General features: G+C 38.4%; 1 protein-coding gene across 2 annotated transcripts in view; it reads right to left on the minus strand.

Moving 5' to 3' along the window:
• si:dkeyp-14d3.1 (transmembrane protein 132C) overlaps window positions 1-24,002 on the minus strand; it is a 507,611-nt gene that overhangs the window by 135,010 nt on the left and 348,599 nt on the right. For both annotated transcript variants that reach the window (XM_067413320.1, XM_067413321.1), the window contains one exon: window positions 18,613-18,799. In XM_067413320.1, the coding sequence (XP_067269421.1) occupies window positions 18,613-18,799 (187 nt within the window). The remainder of the gene's footprint in view (window positions 1-18,612; window positions 18,800-24,002) is intronic.

Here is a 24,002-nt window from a genome sequence, read left to right on the forward strand (position 1 = left end):
CCCGAAACTTTTTGAGCACCTTCAGGGCATGGTGCAGAAGACACATAACAAGTTGCGTAACGATATGCTAATGAATTCGTAAAATACAGTATTTTTAGACAAAATTCAAAATGGCCGACGCCCAAAATGGGTAATACGGGATAATTGGATATTTATCAACTCGGCATGATGTCCCGAATCTAACAAGACCGCTTTTATGATTTTTGGAAAAACCCATCAGAAGTTATAAGCCAAAATAGCCATTTTTTGTATCTCCGGACCAGTAGGTGGCACTGCACCGAAATGCTGCAGATCACTTCAAGTCATGCTCGTGATGACATGTACCAAGTTTGGGTTGAATACGATAAAGCATTGCAGAGATACAGCCTTAAGAGTATTTTTGCAACTGCTACATAAAATTTGTTTGCGCATTTATCAAAAACGGTTCGACTAATCAACTTGACTTTAATAACTTTTTGTTGGCATGGTCTGAAGATGATCTGGTTCAATTTTCGTGAAAATCAGAACAACGGCCTAGGAGGAGTTCGAAAAAGTAGCTTTTTTGGAAAATTCAAAATGGCGGGAAAATTATCATGACGGAAAATGACGTCATATGGTGCAATCGAATCGGCTTGAGCCAAGGATTCAAGGGAAAAAGGAATTTTGTTTCTAGCCCTTATGGTTCAAAAGTTATTAGCATAAACATAAGTGCAACTTTGGACAGGCGGTGGCGCTAGAGGGATTGAATTGGAGACTCAAAATTTGCTATAGTGACAGATGGGACTGTCCTCTATCTGTGTGCCAAATTTCACAACTTTTTACCATACGGTTCTATGGGCTGCCATAGACTCAAGAGCGGAAGAAGAATAATAATAATAAATATAGCTGCAAGCAGCCATTATCGGGGCCAAGCGCAAAGAAGAAGACAAGACATGCCAGCATGGCTGGAAGTCTCAAGCCAACTGCAACAATGAGCCATTAAGGACCTATTAAGTTGATTTTAGGCAAAATAGCAGTCAAATTTTAAATACAGTCAATAATAATGGTTTAATGGTTTATCACTTTCGACCAATAGGTGTCACTGTTACGAAACTGATGTGGTTTAGTCAGATTGAGATGACAATGACACATGCAAAGTTTGGTGTCAATATGTCAAAGCATTGCAGAGATACAGCCTCAAGAGTAATTTTTGCATCATGGCTCAACTCTGTTGCAGTGGTATATGAAAACTGTTTTGTCTATCAATCCGAAATCCATAACTATTTGTCAGCATGGTCTGAAGACGATACGGATCAATTTTGGTGAAAATCGGACAAACGGTCTAGGATGAGTTTGAAAAAGTAGATTTTTAACAAATAACAAGATGGAGCACAGATATGTTTGCAAAATATGGCAAAATTGGTATCTATCTTCTCGGCGTGAGCCAATGAATGTATTATGACCAGTCTCATTACAATAGGCTAATTTAATCAAAAGTTATTAGCATTTTTGTACATTTTATTACAACTTTTGACCACAAGGTGGCGCTGCCCCGAAACTTTTTGAATATCTTCGGGACATAGAGCGGAAGACACATACCGAGTTTTGTAATGATACACTAGTGCATTCTTAAATTATAGCATTAGCATTTTAAACCGTAATACTGCATTGAAGTCAATGGGAATTTCATGTTTTGTTTTATTATAGCGACACCAAGAGGCACAATCCCACCAATTTTTTTATGTGTCCTCGTAGTGAGCCCATACATATGTGTGTCAAGTTTGGTGAAAATATTTCATTTTGTTTTGGAGTTATAGACATTTATATGAAAAAACACGTAAAAAATGACTGACACCTGACTTTGATTGGATTTTACTACCCCTTACTATCAATATTTTGACATTTGGGCATTAGCGTATAGCTATCGACCTATGTTTCCGAACTTCTGAGGCTGGTTTCGTCTCGATCGGACTAGCGGTTTTGAAGATATCAGCAAATGTTTTTTAAGCGCTAAATTACAACGCTGCGCAAACCATATGCCGAAACTGGGCATGTCTTGTATCGTTGGACTCGGCAAGGATTCAGGAGCCCAAAAAAGCTACTCCCATCAAAATTTTTCACTCACACCCAAAGTTATAAGCGTTTGAAAAAAAAGAATTATCCACTAGGTGGCGCTGTTTCGAAACTTCTCAGGCTACTTCAGGGCATCGTGGTGATGACCCATACCAAGTTTCGTAACAATCCGTTCATGCGTTCATAAAATACAGCATTTTTGCACATAATTCAAAATGGCCGACATCCAAAATGGCCGACATGGTAAAATTGGATATCAGTCGACTCGGCATGACGCCCTGAATCTAATGAGACCAATTTTATGATTTTTGGATAAACGGTTCAGAAGTTATAAGCCAAAATATGCATTTTTCGTATCTCCGGACCAGTAGGAGGCGCTGCGCCGAAACGCTGCATGTTGCTTCAGGTCATGCTTGTGATGACATGTACCAAGTTTGGTTTGAATACGATAAAGCGTTGTGGAGATATAGCCTTTAGTGTGTTTTTGCAACCTCTACGTAAAATTTGTTTGTGCGTTTATTGAAAACGATTGGACGAATCAACTTAAATTCCATAACTTTTTGTCAGCATGCTATGAAGATGATCTGTTTCAATTTTCATGAAAATCGGAGCAACGGCCTAGGAGGAGTTAGAAAAAGTAGGTTTTTCAGAAAATTCAAAATGGCGGGAAAATTTGCATACCGGAAAATGACATCATAGGGTGAAATCGAATCGGCTTGAGCCAAGGAATCCGATGAAAAAAGAATTTTGTTTCTAGCCCTTAGGGGTCAAAAGTTATAAGCATAAATATGAGTGAAACTTTGGACAGGTGGTGGCGCTAGAGAGATTGAGTTAGAGGCACCAAATTTGCTATAGTGACAGCTCAGACTGGCCTCTATGAGTGTGCCAAATTTCACAACTTTTTACCATACGGTTCTATGGGCTGCCAGAGACTCCTATGGCGGAAAAAGAAGAAGAAGAAGAAGCAGAATAATAAATATAGCTGCAAGCAGCCATTATCGGGGCCAAGCGCAAAGAAGAAGACAAGACATGCCAGCATGGCTGGAAGTCTCAAGCCAACTGCAACAATGAGCCATTAAGGACCTATTAAGTTGATTTTAGGCAAAATAGCAGTCAAATTTTAAATACAGTCAATAATAATGGTTTAATGGTTTATCACTTTCGACCAATAGGTGTCACTGTTACGAAACTGATGTGGTTTAGTCAGATTGAGATGACAATGACACATGCAAAGTTTGGTGTCAATATGTCAAAGCATTGCAGAGATACAGCCTCAAGAGTAATTTTTGCATCATGGCTCAACTCTGTTGCAGTGGTATATGAAAACTGTTTTGTCTATCAATCCGAAATCCATAAGTATTTGTCAGCATGGTCTGAAGACGATACGGATCAATTTTGGTGAAAATCGGACAAACGGTCTAGGATGAGTTTGAAAAAGTAGATTTTTAACAAATAACAAGATGGAGCACAGATATGTTTGCAAAATATGGCAAAATTGGTATCTATCTTCTCGGCATGAGCCAATGAATGTATTATGACCAGTCTCATTACAATAGGCTAATTTAATCAAAAGTTATTAGCATTTTTGTACATTTTATTACAACTTTTGAGCACAAGGTGGCGCTGCCCCGAAACTTTTTGAGTATCTTCGGGACATGGAGCGGAAGACACATACCGAGTTTTGTAATGATACGCTAGTGCATTCTTAAATTATAGCATTAGCATTTTAAACCGTAATACTGCATTGAAGTCAATGGGAATTTCATGTTTTGTTTTATTATAGCGCCACCAAGAGGCACAATCCCACCAATTTTTTTATGTGTCCTCGTAGTGAGCCCATACATATGTGTGTCAAGTTTGGTGAAAATATTTCATTTTGTTTTGGAGTTATAGACATTTATATGAAAAAACACGTAAAAAATGACTGACACCTGACTTTGATTGGATTTTACTACCCCTTACTATCAATATTTTGAGATTTGGGCATTAGCGTACAGCTATCGACCTATGTTTCCGAACTTCTGAGGCTGGTTTCGTCTCGATCGGACTAGCGGTTTCGAAGATATCAGCAAATGTTTTTTAAGCACTAAATTACAACTCTGCGCAAACCATATGCCGAAACCTGGCAAGTCTGGTATCGTTGGAGTCGGCAAGGATTCAGGAGACCAAAAAACACACTCCCATCAAAATATGTCAACCACACCCAAAGTTATAAGCGTTTGAAAAAAAAAATTCTCCACTAGGTGGCGCTGTTTCGAAACTTCTCAGGCTACTTCAGGGCATCGTGGTGATGACCCATACCAAGTTTCATAACAATCTGTTCATGCGTTCATAAAATACAGCATTTTTGCACATAATTCAAAATGGCCGACATCCAAAATGGCCGACATGGTAAAATTGGATATCAGTCGACTCGGCATGACGCCCTGAATCTAATGAGACCAATTTTATGATTTTTGGATAAACGGTTCAGAAGTTATAAGCCAAAATAGGCATTTTTCGTATCTCCGGACAGGTAGGTGGCGCTGCGCCGAAACGCTGCATGTTGCTTCAAGTCATGCTTGTGATGACATGTACCAAGGTTGGTTTGAATACGATAAAGCGTTGCGGAGATATAGCCTTTAGTGTGTTTTTGCAACCTCCACGTAAAATTTGTTTGTGCGTTTATTGAAAACGATTGGACGAATCAACTTGAATTCCATAACTTTTTGTCAACATGCTCTGAAGATGATCTGTTTCAATTTTCGTGAAAATCGGAGCAACGGCCTAGGAGGAGTTCGAAAAAGTAGGTTTTTCAGAAAATTCAAAATGGCGGGAAAATTTGCATACCGGAAAATGACATCATAGGGTGAAATCGAATCGGCTTGAGCCAAGGAATCCGATGAAAAAAGAATTTTGTTTCTAGCCCTTAGGGGTCAAAAGTTATAAGCATAAATATGAGTGAAACTTTGGACAGGTGGTGGCGCTAGAGGGATTGAGTTAGAGGCACCAAATTTGCTATAGTGACAGCTCAGACTGGCCTCTATGAGTGTGCCAAATTTCACAACTTTTTACCATACGGTTCTATGGGCTGCCAGAGACTCCTATGGCGGAAAAAGAAGAAGAAGCAGAATAATAATAGGAACACTAACGATTTCAATAGGTGCCTCCGCACCTTCGGTGCTTGGCCCCTAACAAGCAGCCATTATCGGGGCCAAGCGCAAAGAAGAAGACAAGACATGCCAGCATGGCTGGAAGTCTCAAGCCAACTGCAACAATGAGCCATTAAGGACCTATTAAGTTGATTTTAGGCAAAATAGCAGTCAAATTTTAAATACAGTCAATAATAATGGTTTAATGGTTTATCACTTTCGACCAATAGGTGTCACTGTTACGAAACTGATGTGGTTTAGTCAGATTGAGATGACAATGACACATGCAAAGTTTGGTGTCAATATGTCAAAGCATTGCAGAGATACAGCCTCAAGAGTAATTTTTGCATCATGGCTCAACTCTGTTGCAGTGGTATATGAAAACTGTTTTGTCTATCAATCCGAAATCCATAACTATTTGTCAGCATGGTCTGAAGACGATACGGATCAATTTTGGTGAAAATCGGACAAACGGTCTAGGATGAGTTTGAAAAAGTAGATTTTTAACAAATAACAAGACGGAGCACAGATATGTTTGCAAAATATGGCAAAATTGGTATCTATCTTCTCGGCATGAGCCAATGAATGTATTATGACCAGTCTCATTACAATAGGCTAATTTAATCAAAAGTTATTAGCATTTTTGTACATTTTATTACAACTTTTGACCACAAGGTGGCGCTGCCCCGAAACTTTTTGAATATCTTCGGGACATAGAGCGGAAGACACATACCGAGTTTTGTAATGATACACTAGTGCATTCTTAAATTATAGCATTAGCATTTTAAACCGTAATACTGCATTGAAGTCAATGGGAATTTCATGTTTTGTTTTATTATAGCGCCACCAAGAGGCACAATCCCACCAATTTTTTTATGTGTCCTCGTAGTGAGCCCATACATATGTGTGTCAAGTTTGGTGAAAATATTTCATTTTGTTTTGGAGTTATAGACATTTATATGAAAAAACACGTAAAAAATGACTGACACCTGACTTTGATTGGATTTTACTACCCCTTACTATCAATATTTTGAGATTTGGGCATTAGCGTATAGCTATCGACCTATGTTTCCGAACTTCTGAGGCTGGTTTCGTCTCGATCGGACTAGCGGTTTCGAAGATATCAGCAAATGTTTTTTAAGCACTAAATTACAACTCTGCGCAAACCATATGCCGAAACCTGGCAAGTCTGGTATCGTTGGAGTCGGCAAGGATTCAGGAGACCAAAAAACACACTCCCATCAAAATATGTCAACCACACCCAAAGTTATAAGCGTTTGAAAAAAAAAATTCTCCACTAGGTGGCGCTGTTTCGAAACTTCTCAGGCTACTTCAGGGCATCGTGGTGATGACCCATACCAAGTTTCATAACAATCCGTTCATGCGTTCATAAAATACAGCATTTTTGCACATAATTCAAAATGGCCGACATCCAAAATGGCCGACATGGTAAAATTGGATATCAGTCGACTCGGCATGACGCCCTGAATCTAATGAGACCAATTTTATGATTTTTGGATAAACGGTTCAGAAGTTATAAGCCAAAATAGGCATTTTTCATATCTCCGGACAGGTAGGTGGCGCTGCGCCGAAACGCTGCATGTTGCTTCAAGTCATGCTTGTGATGACATGTACCAAGGTTGGTTTGAATACGATAAAGCGTTGCGGAGATATAGCCTTTAGTGTGTTTTTGCAACCTCCACGTAAAATTTGTTTGTGCGTTTATTGAAAACGATTGGACGAATCAACTTGAATTCCATAACTTTTTGTCAACATGCTCTGAAGATGATCTGTTTCAATTTTCGTGAAAATCGGAGCAACGGCCTAGGAGGAGTTCGAAAAAGTAGGTTTTTCAGAAAATTCAAAATGGCGGGAAAATTTGCATACCGGAAAATGACATCATAGGGTGAAATCGAATCGGCTTGAGCCAAGGAATCCGATGAAAAAAGAATTTTGTTTCTAGCCCTTAGGGGTCAAAAGTTATAAGCATAAATATGAGTGAAACTTTGGACAGGTGGTGGCGCTAGAGGGATTGAGTTAGAGGCACCAAATTTGCTATAGTGACAGCTCAGACTGGCCTCTATGAGTGTGCCAAATTTCACAACTTTTTACCATACGGTTCTATGGGCTGCCAGAGACTCCTATGGCGGAAGAAGCAGAATAATAAATATAGCTGCAAGCAGCCATTATCGGGGCCAAGCGCAAAGAAGAAGACAAGACATGCCAGCATGGCTGGAAGTCTCAAGCCAACTGCAACAATGAGCCATTAAGGACCTATTAAGTTGATTTTAGGCAAAATAGCAGTCAAATTTTAAATACAGTCAATAATAATGGTTTAATGGTTTATCACTTTCGACCAATAGGTGTCACTGTTACGAAACTGATGTGGTTTAGTCAGATTGAGATGACAATGACACATGCAAAGTTTGGTGTCAATATGTCAAAGCATTGCAGAGATACAGCCTCAAGAGTAATTTTTGCATCATGGCTCAACTCTGTTGCAGTGGTATATGAAAACTGTTTTGTCTATCAATCCGAAATCCATAACTATTTGTCAGCATGGTCTGAAGACGATACGGATCAATTTTGGTGAAAATCGGACAAACGGTCTAGGATGAGTTTGAAAAAGTAGATTTTTAACAAATAACAAGATGGAGCACAGATATGTTTGCAAAATATGGCAAAATTGGTATCTATCTTCTCGGCATGAGCCAATGAATGTATTATGACCAGTCTCATTACAATAGGCTAATTTAATCAAAAGTTATTAGCATTTTTGTACATTTTATTACAACTTTTGACCACAAGGTGGCGCTGCCCCGAAACTTTTTGAATATGTTCGGGACATAGAGCGGAAGACACATACCGAGTTTTGTAATGATACACTAGTGCATTCTTAAATTATAGCATTAGCATTTTAAACCGTAATACTGCATTGAAGTCAATGGGAATTTCATGTTTTGTTTTATTATAGCGCCACCAAGAGGCACAATCCCACCAATTTTTTTATGTGTCCTCGTAGTGAGCCCATACATATGTGTGTCAAGTTTGGTGAAAATATTTCATTTTGTTTTGGAGTTATAGACATTTATATGAAAAAACACGTAAAAAATGACTGACACCTGACTTTGATTGGATTTTACAACCCCTTACTATCAATATTTTGAGATTTGGGCATTAGCGTATAGCTATCGACCTATGTTTCCGAACTTCTGAGGCTGGTTTCGTCTCGATCGGACTAGCGGTTTCGAAGATATCAGCAAATGTTTTTTAAGCACTAAATTACAACTCTGCGCAAACCATATGCCGAAACCTGGCAAGTCTGGTATCGTTGGAGTCGGCAAGGATTCAGGAGACCAAAAAACACACTCCCATCAAAATATGTCAACCACACCCAAAGTTATAAGCGTTTGAAAAAAAAAATTCTCCACTAGGTGGCGCTGTTTCGAAACTTCTCAGGCTACTTCAGGGCATCGTGGTGATGACCCATACCAAGTTTCATAACAATCTGTTCATGCGTTCATAAAATACAGCATTTTTGCACATAATTCAAAATGGCCGACATCCAAAATGGCCGACATGGTAAAATTGGATATCAGTCGACTCGGCATGACGCCCTGAATCTAATGAGACCAATTTTATGATTTTTGGATAAACGGTTCAGAAGTTATAAGCCAAAATAGGCATTTTTCGTATCTCCGGACAGGTAGGTGGCGCTGCGCCGAAACGCTGCATGTTGCTTCAAGTCATGCTTGTGATGACATGTACCAAGGTTGGTTTGAATACGATAAAGCGTTGCGGAGATATAGCCTTTAGAGTGTTTTTGCAACCTCCACGTAAAATTTGTTTGTGCGTTTATTGAAAACGATTGGACGAATCAACTTGAATTCCATAACTTTTTGTCAACATGCTCTGAAGATGATCTGTTTCAATTTTCGTGAAAATCGGAGCAACGGCCTAGGAGGAGTTCGAAAAAGTAGGTTTTTCAGAAAATTCAAAATGGCGGGAAAATTTGCATACCGGAAAATGACATCATAGGGTGAAATCGAATCGGCTTGAGCCAAGGAATCCGATGAAAAAAGAATTTTGTTTCTAGCCCTTAGGGGTCAAAAGTTATAAGCATAAATATGAGTGAAACTTTGGACAGGTGGTGGCGCTAGAGGGATTGAGTTAGAGGCACCAAATTTGCTATAGTGACAGCTCAGACTGGCCTCTATGAGTGTGCCAAATTTCACAACTTTTTACCATACGGTTCTATGGGCTGCCAGAGACTCCTATGGCGGAAGAAGAAAAAGAAGAAGAAGAAGAAGAAGAAGAAGAAGAAGAAGCAGAATAATAATAATAGGAACACTAACGATTTCAATAGGTGCCTCCGCACCTTCGGTGCTTGGCCCCTAATAATAGGAACACTAACGATTTCAATAGGTGCCTCCGCACCTTCGGTGCTTGGCCCCTAATAATAATAATAAATATAGCTGCAAGCAGCCATTATCGGGGCCAAGCGCAAAGAAGAAGACAAGACATGCCAGCATGGCTGGAAGTCTCAAGCCAACTGCAACAATGAGCCATTAAGGACCTATTAAGTTGATTTTAGGCAAAATAGCAGTCAAATTTTAAATACAGTCAATAATAATGGTTTAATGGTTTATCACTTTCGACCAATAGGTGTCACTGTTACGAAACTGATGTGGTTTAGTCAGATTGAGATGACAATGACACATGCAAAGTTTGGTGTCAATATGTCAAAGCATTGCAGAGATACAGCCTCAAGAGTAATTTTTGCATCATGGCTCAACTCTGTTGCAGTGGTATATGAAAACTGTTTTGTCTATCAATCCGAAATCCATAACTATTTGTCAGCATGGTCTGAAGACGATACGGATCAATTTTGGTGAAAATCGGACAAACGGTCTAGGATGAGTTTGAAAAAGTAGATTTTTAACAAATAACAAGATGGAGCACAGATATGTTTGCAAAATATGGCAAAATTGGTATCTATCTTCTCGGCATGAGCCAATGAATGTATTATGACCAGTCTCATTACAATAGGCTAATTTAATCAAAAGTTATTAGCATTTTTGTACATTTTATTACAACTTTTGACCACAAGGTGGCGCTGCCCCGAAACTTTTTGAATATCTTCGGGACATAGAGCGGAAGACACATACCGAGTTTTGTAATGATACACTAGTGCATTCTTAAATTATAGCATTAGCATTTTAAACCGTAATACTGCATTGAAGTCAATGGGAATTTCATGTTTTGTTTTATTATAGCGCCACCAAGAGGCACAATCCCACCAATTTTTTTATGTGTCCTCGTAGTGAGCCCATACATATGTGTGTCAAGTTTGGTGAAAATATTTCATTTTGTTTTGGAGTTATAGACATTTATATGAAAAAACACGTAAAAAATGACTGACACCTGACTTTGATTGGATTTTACTACCCCTTACTATCAATATTTTGAGATTTGGGCATTAGCGTTTAGCTATCGACCTATGTTTCCGAACTTCTGAGGCTGGTTTCGTCTTGATCGGACTAGCGGTTTTGAAGATATCAGCAAATGTTTTTTAAGCGCTAAATTACAACGCTGCGCAAACCATATGCCGAAACTGGGCATGTCTTGTATCGTTGGACTCGGCAAGGATTCAGGAGCCCAAAAAAGCTACTCCCATCAAAATTTTTCACTCACACCCAAAGTTATAAGCGTTTGAAAAAAAAGAATTATCCACTAGGTGGCGCTGTTTCGAAACTTCTCAGGCTACTTCAGGGCATCGTGGTGATGACCCATACCAAGTTTCGTAACAATCCGTTCATGCGTTCATAAAATACAGCATTTTTGCACATAATTCAAAATGGCCGACATCCAAAATGGCCGACATGGTAAAATTGGATATCAGTCGACTCGGCATGACGCCCTGAATCTAATGAGACCAATTTTATGATTTTTGGATAAACGGTTCAGAAGTTATAAGCCAAAATATGCATTTTTCGTATCTCCGGACCAATAGGTGGCGCTGCGCCGAAACGCTGCATGTTGCTTCAGGTCATGCTTGTGATGACATGTACCAAGTTTGGTTTGAATACGATAAAGCGTTGTGGAGATATAGCCTTTAGTGTGTTTTTGCAACCTCTACGTAAAATTTGTTTGTGCGTTTATTGAAAACGATTGGACGAATCAACTTAAATTCCATAACTTTTTGTCAGCATGCTATGAAGATGATCTGTTTCAATTTTCATGAAAATCGGAGCAACGGCCTAGGAGGAGTTAGAAAAAGTAGGTTTTTCAGAAAATTCAAAATGGCGGGAAAATTTGCATACCGGAAAATGACATCATAGGGTGAAATCGAATCGGCTTGAGCCAAGGAATCCGATGAAAAAAGAATTTTGTTTCTAGCCCTTAGGGGTCAAAAGTTATAAGCATAAATATGAGTGAAACTTTGGACAGGTGGTGGCGCTAGAGAGATTGAGTTAGAGGCACCAAATTTGCTATAGTGACAGCTCAGACTGGCCTCTATGAGTGTGCCAAATTTCACCAAAACTTTTTACCATACGGTTCTATGGGCTGCCAGAGACTCCTATGGCGGAAGAAGAAGAAGAAGAAGAAGAAGCAGAATAATAATAATAGGAACACTAACGATTTCAATAGGTGCCTCCGCACCTTCGGTGCTTGGCCCCTAATAATAATAATAATAGGAACGGCTACGATTACAATAGGTGCCTCCGCACCTTCGGTGCTTGGCCCCTCGGTGCTTGGCCCCTAATTAACACAACATTAATACAAATTAACACCATGTCATTTGAACGTAAATTCCATAATACAAACCTACCAGTTTTGTGTGCCATAATAATCTTTGAAATATTTTATAACAAAGTCTTTACTGTCACTTTTGATATGATCCTTCCTGGATAAATGTATTAATTTCTTTCAAACTGTTTTTAACAATAGTGTATGCGCAATTAATATGCTTTATTATTGGTTAACAATAAATTATTCAATTGACAGACCTTATAGTTTATAAAATGACCAAGCTTTTTAGTTTATGGAGTTGATGGAGTACTTTCCCCCAGCATTTATCAAGGATGCAAATTATTTAACACATTATATATTACAATAAATAATGCATTATGACAAGATTGACGCAAATTAATAATTTATACATTGTAAATAGTGCACAAATTCTGTATTGCGTAATTTTCCATTCACAAAGAGACATATTTATTTTGGACTTTTATTGGTAAGTACTCATATAGGTAAATAATGTAATTAAATAATCAGCATATTATGTAAATATATCTTAAAATTGTATTAGGCCCTAGTATCCGATTTAGATATAAAATGTTACCATCAGGTCCTCAGCTCAACTCAAAAGATTTAGCTCAAGGAAAACAAGCAAACAGAGAGCAGATGACTCTTCAGAATCCCCCGGAAAAAAAAAAAAAAAAAAAAATTATTCTTCTTGCTCACGCGTGACTCCCTGCGCTCCTCCACTTGAGACCTCGTCTGGAGCTAAGCGATAGCCAAACCACTCACTCTGCCCTAAAGAGTCTGGCGCAAAAGCCCCGTCCTCGCCAAAACTCTCCCGTTAGACCACAAATACCACAACGTCGTGCCAGACAATTATGGGGTGAACCAACAAGCAGCAAGTGGCACAGGAACCTTGCTAGCAGAGCCAAAACCTCTGCCAAATGATTAGTGAGGGGACAGTGAAGTGTGACAGCGAGCACTACAGCATTGAATCCCAGCTGTTGAAGACTTGGAGAAAAAAAAACCTCAGATGGCCAAACAGGGTCTCAGATGAGAGGGCACATGAGGGTGATTAATTACTACACAGTCACAGGGTTTGTATTTCACTAATACCTCATCAAAAATGCAAACATGTTGAAGCATCATATTGTCGCTGTCGGGCAGAAACCTTTCATCTCCATATTTTGTCACTTTTATGTTTTTTTTTTTTACAGGAATCATTGGTCACCAGTTACATCTGTCTGGGGGATTTGCAAATATTTAACCAATGCAAAGTATAATAAAGAGCTTGTGACTAAACCTCAAAACTCCATTGGATCTTCAAACTGTCTGTAATACCAACTCATAACTCCATCTCGCCTTAATGGTGAATGAAGTGCCACACAAATTTTAGACCCTTTCTGCCTTGCAATGCAAAAAAAAAAACTTGTTGTTTGAATACGTACAGCAAGTGTTTTATGTATTTGAGGAGCAAAGAAGCGTGTCTTAGTCTTCCATCACCCTGTTTTTATGCATTTTGACTTGTGCGAAAAAGAGGAGATGGAAATGGATTTGCCGAATAAATTCTGACGTAGGGAACTTAAAAGGGGTCATATGACGGATCTAATAAATAATATTATTTGGTTTATTTGGTTTAATGCAATGTGTTTACGTGGTTTTAGTTTTTTTTTTTTTTAAGTAATTTTTACACATACCTTAATTTTTTGTTTCTTCTCTATGCCCCCGCTTGATTTTTATCAAGTGGCAACCTCCCCCAGTTTCTGTTGAAGCCCATACTGAAGTGACTTAAACTGCAATTCCTCGACTGGCCACTAGAGACAGGTTCCAGAAGGGAGCAGAATCTCATTGAGCCCCATGTTAAAATGGCCAACTTTACAGCAGAAAACAAAAAACAAAACTAAAATTTACAGCCTGGTACAAATTGTGGTTTTGGTCTATAAGGCTAATTTTGCCCTTTCTTGACAACTGTGAGGGGGTGATTATTTTTTTATAACTCATTCATTTTTTATTATATAAAACTTTAAATCAGCACTAGGTAACTTTTCAACCTTCATAAGATATATTCAAGACTCTTGTGATGATACATCAACTTACAATAGGTTGAAAGACACGTCTGCCATAGCTTGATGGGGTCTGTATCGTTTTTAATCGTACTTTTAAACTTCGAGTTTCGGGTAGTAACCCAAGAACAAAAAGAACTACAAAATTCGACTGCTTTACGGCATATACGTCACTTCCACCAACACCCACACTTCCTTACATTCGGACATGCAAGCCCCTCTTTGTTCGTCGGATAATATAGTCCCCTGTTGTAGAATGACAGAGCTTACGACAGTAGTTGAGGACATTATTTTTTCCCAACTGTAGGGGGACCCCGAGAGCAAAAGTTACCAAGTGCTGCTTTAAAGTTCTGCATAATTAAGGTGTGGCCACTTTGATTGACAGGTGGATAGCCATTTATCTGCTGTCTGTTAGTCATTGCTTCACCTCAGCTCCGCCCACCTCCCGCCTCTTTGCTATTTTTGTTATCCGAGCGTGACGTGCGATGACGCGCTCGCAAGATGGCAACGACCAGCTCGTCTCTACTTTACGCTTCAAAACTGCTTTTCAGAATCCTATGGGTGACGTCACACACACTACATCCATTTTTTTTTTAAGTCTATGATTTTTACAAAGCCTGTCGTTCTGAAAAGCACAATGTGCTTTGATTGGCCAGCGATCCAGTGCATTGTGATTGTGTTCTTAAGTGTTTTGATGGAAATGTCACCTAACTGTATTTGGAACATCAGCTCCCAAAGCAATATCGACAGGTGATAATGTCGGTACTACCTAATCGATTCAAGCCCGAATCTGATCTGGAAAATGCAGATGACCAAGCTGATTGATCAACTGCAGCGGGACTGGACCAGAAAATATCAAATTGGTAAGTTTGCATTTGTGTCAAAACTCATGTTTGAACAGTCAGTAGCAAATTCTTTAAAAAATTAAAATTAAAACATACTTACAGGCTGTGCTTGTGAGTCAGAAGGGCCAGACTGTTCTATGGAGTTGCCCCAATTCTTAGAATCAGCCTTTGTGCACTGCTGGACGTGTAAGTTACTCTACCAGGTTCTGGAAGCAGTCCTCCAAAAAATGCGTAGCACACAGTTGAATATTGTTGCTTTTCTGGAGCAGTGTTGTAAATAAAGCGTAACCACTGTTTTCTAAGGGTGTGCTCTTTTGGAAGGCCAAACTAAGTAGTTTAGCTTTCGTCTCCATGACATGGCAGCACTGGCAACAATATACAGTGAGAAAAAAAGTTACACCTGCTATCTTTGCGTATACATTTGTCCGGCGTTATGAAACTCTCCCCCCACAGACTGACATAGATTTGTGGGGGTGTGTTTGACTGGAACATTATAGTAAAGTGTGGCTGAGCCTTCGTTTTTACAAATAAAATCTCTTTGGGTTTAAAGGTTTAAGCTTTGTAACTCTGCAGATCTTATACGTGCACAAACAGCTACACAACACACTAAAGAGAAAACAAGAAATCTTTAAACCCACATGACTAATCGACTTACTGTTGGTTACTACTAGGCTACCAATACCAACGTTATCCGCTCGAACAAAATGATGCCTAAAATGCACCTAATTAGATTTTCTTTCTTTTTCTGCAAACTTGGAAAATATTTGCTTTATGTTTAGATGGAAACCCAGGTACTGATTTATAGCCAACAACTGTCTTAAAGGGGGGGTGAAATGCTATTTCATGCATACTGAGCTTTTTACACTGTTAAAGACTTGGATTCCCATCCTAAACATAGACAAAGTTTCAAAAACTAATGTTGGACGTTTGATGGAGTATTTCTGTGTTAAAAATACTCCTCCGGTTTCTCACAAGTTTCTGAGTTTTTTTCGAGTATGGGTCGACTTGACGTCGATAGAGCGGAAGGTCCTTGTATGGGCCGTACGGGCTCTTCTCCCGGTAGGGTGCACGCACGCGTGACTAGAGCGAGAGAGGAAATGCACGCCCATAAACACTCTCTCAGGTGCAGATCCACTCGTCCGTGAACACTTATGTCGTTATAGTCCGCGCCGCGCTCCACTTTATTCCTATGGGTGACGTCAGGCGACCTCAACGCTTCAGCACAGCATTCCGGGAAGGCAGCGCTGCATTTGAACCGATTTGAACGCAGAAATGACGGGAAGCTTCACAACATTGCTGATCCCCACGGTCAGTTCTGTCACAGGACTTCACCAAATCATACCAAAGAAGTGTGTTTTTGACGGAGCGGTCCCAGCGATAAAGGTTCGGTCCTGCTTTGGAAGCAGCCGGTGAGTAAAACTGCTTCAAATGTCTATGTTGTTGGCTATCGTCGCATGAGTAAACATCAGTAAACGACACGATCATGTATAGTTAATTTATCAATGGAGCATGCGATCTATGGTGTGTGTCTAAATACATTTGTTTAGCTGACAACTATAGGTGTCAGCAAAACCACCCAAACATAAACCTAGGGGAGGTTCTCACAAAGCGTCCTTCGTCATTCAAATGCGCTAACAGTTACTCCATTGTTGTTCTATGTATAACGTTACACTAGTCTGACGTGCAAAACCGTTTTGCTTGCTACTGCTAAGGTTTAGTCACATACAATAGTCCATAAACCGAATCATGTCCTCATAAACTGCGAGTAAAGACACACAAATGTTGACAGGCCACTAAATACAGTACATACCACAGAGACGGACGTCCTGCTGTTGCTGTTTCTCCTGTTCAATTTATTTCAGCCTCCGGATCTGATTCTGGATCATATATGTATTAGCTGAATCTGATTTAGGGTAGCATTTTTCTTCTCCACGCTTGAGGACGTCACCGCTTTGTGCGCACTCGTCATTCTTTAGCTCCGCCCACTCGATACGCCTCCAGGCGCTTGTTTTTTTCCGGAAAGACTCGGTACAGCCTATATTTCTTTTATAAATATAATAAAACTAAAGACTTTTTGGAGATATGAAGGATGCAATACTACTCTATAGGTACTCAAGATTGACATGAGATTGACTGAAACTGAGTGCCCCCCCCCCCCCTTTAATGTCTGTACTAGTGTTTTTTTTTCTCTCCATTTCCTGAAAAGTAGCAGTTTTTGACATACAATGTCTCTATATTCCTATAAGTGAAATATATATATTTTTCTATTACCTATAGGTTAAATTATTACACAACCTTTCAGAAAATATTGGATAAAATACACAAAGAATCAAGTGACTGCAGCAAATGGATTCCATTATTGCATAGGCAAATGGACAAAACATTATCAATTTCAGAAATGTAATTGAGAGAGATGGAAATTGATCTGCTGTCTTTAGAAAATTTAGCAAGAGACATTTTTACAGCAGTCTTAACCTTTAATTGAGAGTTTAAGTGACATATCTAATTGCTATCTAATTATTATATTGTCACTCTCATTAACATGCCAGTTGATGTTTGTGTAAATCTCAGTTGGAGACTGCATTTTCACATTGATTTTTTAGTATGATTGATAATTACAACGCAGCCATTAGCAAGAAAGGAAGTAATTACTAATGGTATATACATATGCGCGCACACACACACACACACAACTGCAATCATATAAAAACTCAAATAACATTGTTAAAAGCCAATTTGAATCAAGCAAAAGGACAACATTACAATACAATAATCAAATGTCATTATTCTGAAACATCTCAAAAGCTAAATAGTAGAGCGCCTGCTGAACCTGAATATTTTTCCATACAGTCGAGGCTACATTGGAGTTCATAAATCACAGAAAAATAGTAAACTACCACATCAATAAGCACATTTTCTCCCTGCAAGCTGTCCTTAAGACAGTCTTCACCAGCACTGATTATTCCAATTAATAATTACTATAAGAGACTAATGTGAATTCAAAAAGCTAATTTGTGGATTCAAATTTTTTTTATGTATTGGTGAGCAACTTAATGTGAACTTAAAAAACAGAAGTGATTAATAAGAGCCTCCGATTGGATAATTCCTGCAAATGAATCCGTAATTATGGTGATTTAAGACTGAATGCTTAACTTTTAATTAGCCAACATAAAAGAGTAGATCATCTAAAACATGCTATTTTTTTAATGTGATTTGCTCAAGTTTCCTTTTCCAATTAATCAAACATGACTCACTAAATTTATATGAAGTGGCAATAATTTTCAAGAAGTTTACACCTAACTTTATTTGACAAAAAAAAAAAAAATGATGTTTCTCTTGAGGAAGTTCAAATTAACATCTAGAGTACAAATGAAGCTTTTTAAAAATGTGGTAACACTGTTACAGTGTCATTGTTACACGTTACATGTAGTTACTATAGTAATAACTATAATTTATGCATAATTACACCAAATCAAACCCATATTCTAACTGTGTTAAGTCCATGTAATTACTTAATATTACTCTGTATGCACATGTATAAATACAGTGTAACAAAGGCACCTTAAAAAAAACAGTAACCCCAAAATGAGCTGAATTTTATGTTTGATTCTGGTTATTCACGTCTTAAACATTTTTACTGTACCAATGCTCTTTAAAACATAAGATTATGCTAAACCAAAAAATGGTCACGACAACCCAGACGGTTAATTTTCCTTAAAAGGCATGACTGCCTGCTTCCTTTATCTTTCCGTCCCAGCACACCTCCCTTAGAGACTGCTGAAATGACGTTCTCACCATAGCCAATGGCACGATGCCAACTAGGTCTTTCTGTGCCAGGTGGATGTGCGTCTCTGTTTCCTCATTGCCGGCCCTGATGCCCGGGTATTCCACCGCCCAGGAAATGGACCTGCTTCCTACTGTGCTGCCGACACCATCCACCTCCAGATCCACCTGAACGACCCTCTGCCAGCCCGGCTCAATGCTGAAGAAAGAGAGAGAGAAAACAATTACAGCTCTGAAACTGAGTTTTCCAATGATTCATGGCATGATTAAAGCCCTATGATTTCCACAATGGAGAAAATGCAGACAGAAAAATGTAATTAAGTCATAAAAAAGGCATTTACAGTGTAACAAATCATACATACGATAGGGATGTACCAAGCTGATCAGTAAGAGCGTTTATTTTACATCAGCTGACATACAGCTGTCGGTAGGGATGGGTATCGTTAAGGTTTTAACGGTATTACTACTCTTACCGATACTGCTTATCGATCCGGTACTTTAATGGCATTCTTATCGGTTCTGTCTGTTAGACTTTATTATAATAAAAATAAAATTGCTTTATAATCTAAACATGTAAAATATCGCTAGCAAAATAAACATCAATGTTTGAACAAAATATAAAACATCCATCACCAGTGCATTTACCGGCATTATTTGTTTTATATATGAATAAGATAAGAACAATAAACAAAGTACAAACAAATGGTCAAATAAATACAGTAAATACACAATAAAACAAAGATACAAATAAAATATGGTGCTTTAATTTCAGGAAGGTCTACTAACATTACTGTTTGGGTAATGTTGAGACATAATTTTAATATAATCACAGATTGTGCTGATTCCGGCATTAAGTTTGGGGTTTAGGGGGAACCAATGATCACAGCTGTAAAGGGAAGGAAGTTGTGCAAGATGGGGCATGGCATTTTTAATAGTTTTACCTCATATCTATTTATAATTGCTGGCAACCAAAATCGAAAATACAATTCGATTAATATCACAGGCCTGAAGTGTAACCAGACTAAGCTTTTGTTGGCCATCATCACTCATTAAGCAGGGACTGTCATGTCGCGCGTGCTCTAGCTCCGCGTGAGGGATCGCTCTCTATCTCTCTTCTGGTTTGCGAGTGCGACTAGCAAAAATCTAACACATGGTTTAATATTATTGCTTACAGAAATGGCTGGCAATATAGAATTTGCAATATAATGTCTATAAAGCAAGTATAAATAGTATGTGTATTTTCTTCATTGCTCCAGTACTGACAGCAGAACCGATAGCATCAGAGCTTATCGATACTGCAGTCTTTTATAATTTAGCACCGGGGCTCATTTAATACCGGGTTTCGGTACCCATCCCTAGTTGTTGGTATGCACCTTCAAGTGGGTTTGCCAACCACCATTAAAAGGAAAAGAAGCTCTAATGTGTAAGAACCAATGCGGTCCATTCTAGCGTGCCATACGTGCACGTGTTTTGCATATTTGATGTGCACTTTTGTAAAGAATCACTCAAAAGGCATTTACTTTCCAGTGATGCTTTACACAGAGGCTTGATCGTGTGTGTGTGTGTGTGTGTGTGTGTGTGTAGCACTAGAACAGACCTACAGTGGAACAGTGTTAACCGCTTTGTCATGTACTTTTTATTTTTACTTACTTTCTGTTATTATTTTCATCAACAACATTTTTTCAAAGACAAAAATGGGTTAATTATATATTAAATCGTTTTTAATGACAAAAAGTCTTCATTACATTCGTCAACGAATAAAAACTAAAAAAAAATGTTAAGGAGGGACGAATTGGCAAGAGATCCAGTCGAGAGTGTTGTCCTGCAAATGAAGTGCACACATTTGAAATGTAACCTGCTGATCTACCTGGCGGGACGTGTTTGATGCATGTCTGATGTCTCATAAAATGTTCAAAAATGTAACCGTCTGAGAGAAAGAGAAGAGCAGACATATGGATAGATTTGAATAAGCAGCACGTGGCAATACACAAACAACAACGTGACAAACTCTATTTGCACACACCAAAACATGCAGTAAGCTAGCTCTTAAAGCCCTTTTCAGCATCTGAATGGACAAATACACACAACATGTCAAAATGTCCATTTTGGAGAGTATTCAAAAGAATGTTAACCCTTGTGAGAATATCGGATGGGCATCAGTCAATTAGATTTGGTCTTAAAGTGACAACAGCCTAATAAACCTAATGCCGTCTGTGTCATTAATATTAATCAAAAAAAGGAAAAAGAAAAAAGCATTCAATGCTCTTTAAAGGTGGGTATAAGTGCTTTCTGGTAACTGATGTTGATTTCAAATCACCAAAACGCCCCATTTTGATATCTCCACCCCACACATGCGTAACTCAGGCAACAAATATGGCGGAATCTGTTGTGCCAGCCGGCCGAGGGTATGATGTCATCAATAAGTAAAATAAATGTGTGTTACTATGGTAATCCAGGTGGAATGTTCAATGAAAAAGTCATCCCTTACATCCAAAAAACACCAACACAGTTCTCATGAACAATTTGATAGCATGAGTAAGACAGTCCATCTAACGAACATATTACAATTGTGACAATATTAGAGGGTTATAAGAGGGTCGATTTTCTAAAAGAGGAAACAATTATATCATATTTTTGTCATGCGCACTCTACTCGTGGCTGCTGCCATAAGTTGTTTGTCATAAGTTACGCTGCCATAATATACTCCATTAATTGATACTATAAATACATTTCCAGGCTTATGAAATAAGCCTGTGCTCGATCAGTAACGGTCTCTCATTGCGCTTTATAAAGACAGCTGACATTTTACAAGTTTAATTCCTTTATTGGCAAGAGCCACTTGTCAAAGAGAGAGAGAGAAAAAGAGTTGCTGGTGCTCAATAAAGAAGGAAATTGAATATTAGTATTGTTGCTGTCAATGGCGAATCCATCATGGTGGCGAGAATGTATCGTAAATTGAGGTTTTAAATCGCAGGCTTGTTAATCTGGGTTTAAAATTAAGTGGTGCAACAACTCGATTGAAAATAAAGCCTAGATCAACAAATCCTGGATTAGCTCTAAACTGATCTTAGTTTAATCAAACTAAATCCTAATATCTGAGGTGATCTTGATGTGGGTTGTGTCTTGCTTCGGACTTGACTGACAGAGGGGCATTCTGACACCGCAAGCTTCATTCTTGTAGTCCTATATCCATAATTGTGATTACACTGTGTTTACAATGTCTACTATCATAGATGTTTATAACTACCAACAGTGTAACATATGTTTACATCTACCAATACAAATATCTGATCAGGACTCGGCAGGCAGATACTCATTATTCAGATCAGATCGGGGGCACAAAAAACCTGATCTGGACATCACTAATATAAACAATGAAAAATGTAAATGTCTCCATGACAACCAATGAAAATAAAAGTTTGGTTTAACTTGAAAAAATGGAGACAGTGATATATTACTATTTTGCAGTAGAATGTACAAAGGTTGGACAAAATAAAGTGAACATCTGGGAAATAGGAAATACTGTATTTATTTGTTGCATCCCAAAATGTGCAGTTTATACTTGTGCCTTTTATCGTCTTTCAGAACATCTGCCAGTTGTTTCAGTAATGTCTGCTTCTCACTATTTTCTCTCAAACTGGCCACAGCAGTTCAATAATATTCAAGTCAGGTGATTAAGCCGACCAGGGCAGATAAAGTTCATCTTGGTGTTCCAGCTGTCCAGGTTTTATGATCATAATCTTTTTACATTTTAGCAGTGGTGCCTGAGAATACACTGTTAGCAAGTGCAACTCTTTCACTGATCTTTCTGAAGTTTCAGAAGTCTCACCACTGTCTTTGTGAAGTTTGCTGTGGTCAGTTTTAGGGGAAACACGGTCTTCAGGGTGAATATTGAGGTTTGCAGTCAATTTGCTGCAGTTGCTCCATTCCATCCTTTTATTCTAAAAGAATATATACATAATAAGTTGAGAAAGTTTAATGAGTTCAATTGATTAGATATGCTTTTTCATAATTCAAATAAATAAAAAAATTCACAGGGCCCTAAAAATGTGTTTTTGTAAATCTTGTAATACATTTATGTTCAACTGTACAAGCTTCATAATTGCAAGAAACTTGACAAGCTTTTTGGTTACTAGCATTTAATTGAACTATTAAAACCCAGTACAGAAAAATTAACAGAATTTTGAGGAAAAAAATACAAAAAAAGATTTCATAGGGCCCTACATGATGTTGAAAGAGGTCATGAGGTAAAACAATAAAAAGCAAGACATAGAGTTCAAAATAAACTGTGATGTAACAAGTCTCCAGAGAAAGCAGGTTTGAAGCCACGTCAAGTCACTTAGAATTTACTGTCTCGAGTCGATCGAGGAACAAGGAGATGCACAAGTGAGAGGCATCATAAAAGAGTTGCTGAGTGCAATGACACAGCTCTCAGCGATTACCGCACCGCAACACATTAAAAGAAGGATAGAGAGGAGAAACCCAACAGAGGAGAAAAGTAAGGCAGGAGGTATAAGAAAGGAAGTGATATGGAGGGACAGGGAACAGATGGAGGTAGACACATACAGAGACTACAGCTGACAGGGACAGAAGAACGAACGAGAGAAAGAGAGAGAGAGAGAGAGACAAACAGAGGGAGAGAGCGCAAGAAAAAGAGACAAAGAAACAGAAACTTCATTTTCTGCCTGAGGTGCTGATGATCACTTTGCATCAAATTGCATGCAGAGCTAAAGAACAACAACACTCTTTCTAATGTTTCTTTGGCTTTACATCAGTAACTCCTGAACTTTTCAAGCAAGTGGCCTGGATGAATCATAACAGTGTTGAAAAGCTACTTGGAAACTTAAGTTTGTCAAGCTACAAGCTTGAAGAAGTTAAAAGTTGAGCTACTGCTCTGAAAAAGAAAGCTTCATTATAAGTGACAAAAAAATAATAATAAAAATATATATACTAGCAGCACTGAAGTTAAATAAGGAGGCAGTATCTTTTCAAAATTCAGGCAGTGGTGTATTTTCTTCTGAAACAAAAAATGACGGGTTTTGAATTAATTAACAATCACAGTTATGTCCCATACACAGATCACCAATCATGATGATGTATGTGGTCGTGGCTCCTGAACGGTGGTCCTATGTCCTACAGTGAGAGAGGTTTGAAGAGACACAGCGGGGCGACTTACGTAAAGTAATGATCTTATAGGACTGACTGAATTCACAGGCATTAGGCTGACAATATCAACAATGAAGAGGTATAGGCTAAATTTCCTAAACAATAACATTTTTACATACCGTAACTAAGTCAAAAGATAGTACAGGGACTGAACTGATTTAATAATAAATGGGACTTTCAAAAGAGGGAGGATTTTCTGAATGAACCAATTCATTAGAAAGAATCCCACTTTCTCG

Source organism: Pseudorasbora parva, chromosome 13 (genome assembly GCF_024679245.1).
Source record: "Pseudorasbora parva isolate DD20220531a chromosome 13, ASM2467924v1, whole genome shotgun sequence".
In the NCBI taxonomy this organism is placed as follows: Eukaryota; Metazoa; Chordata; class Actinopteri; order Cypriniformes; family Gobionidae; genus Pseudorasbora; species Pseudorasbora parva.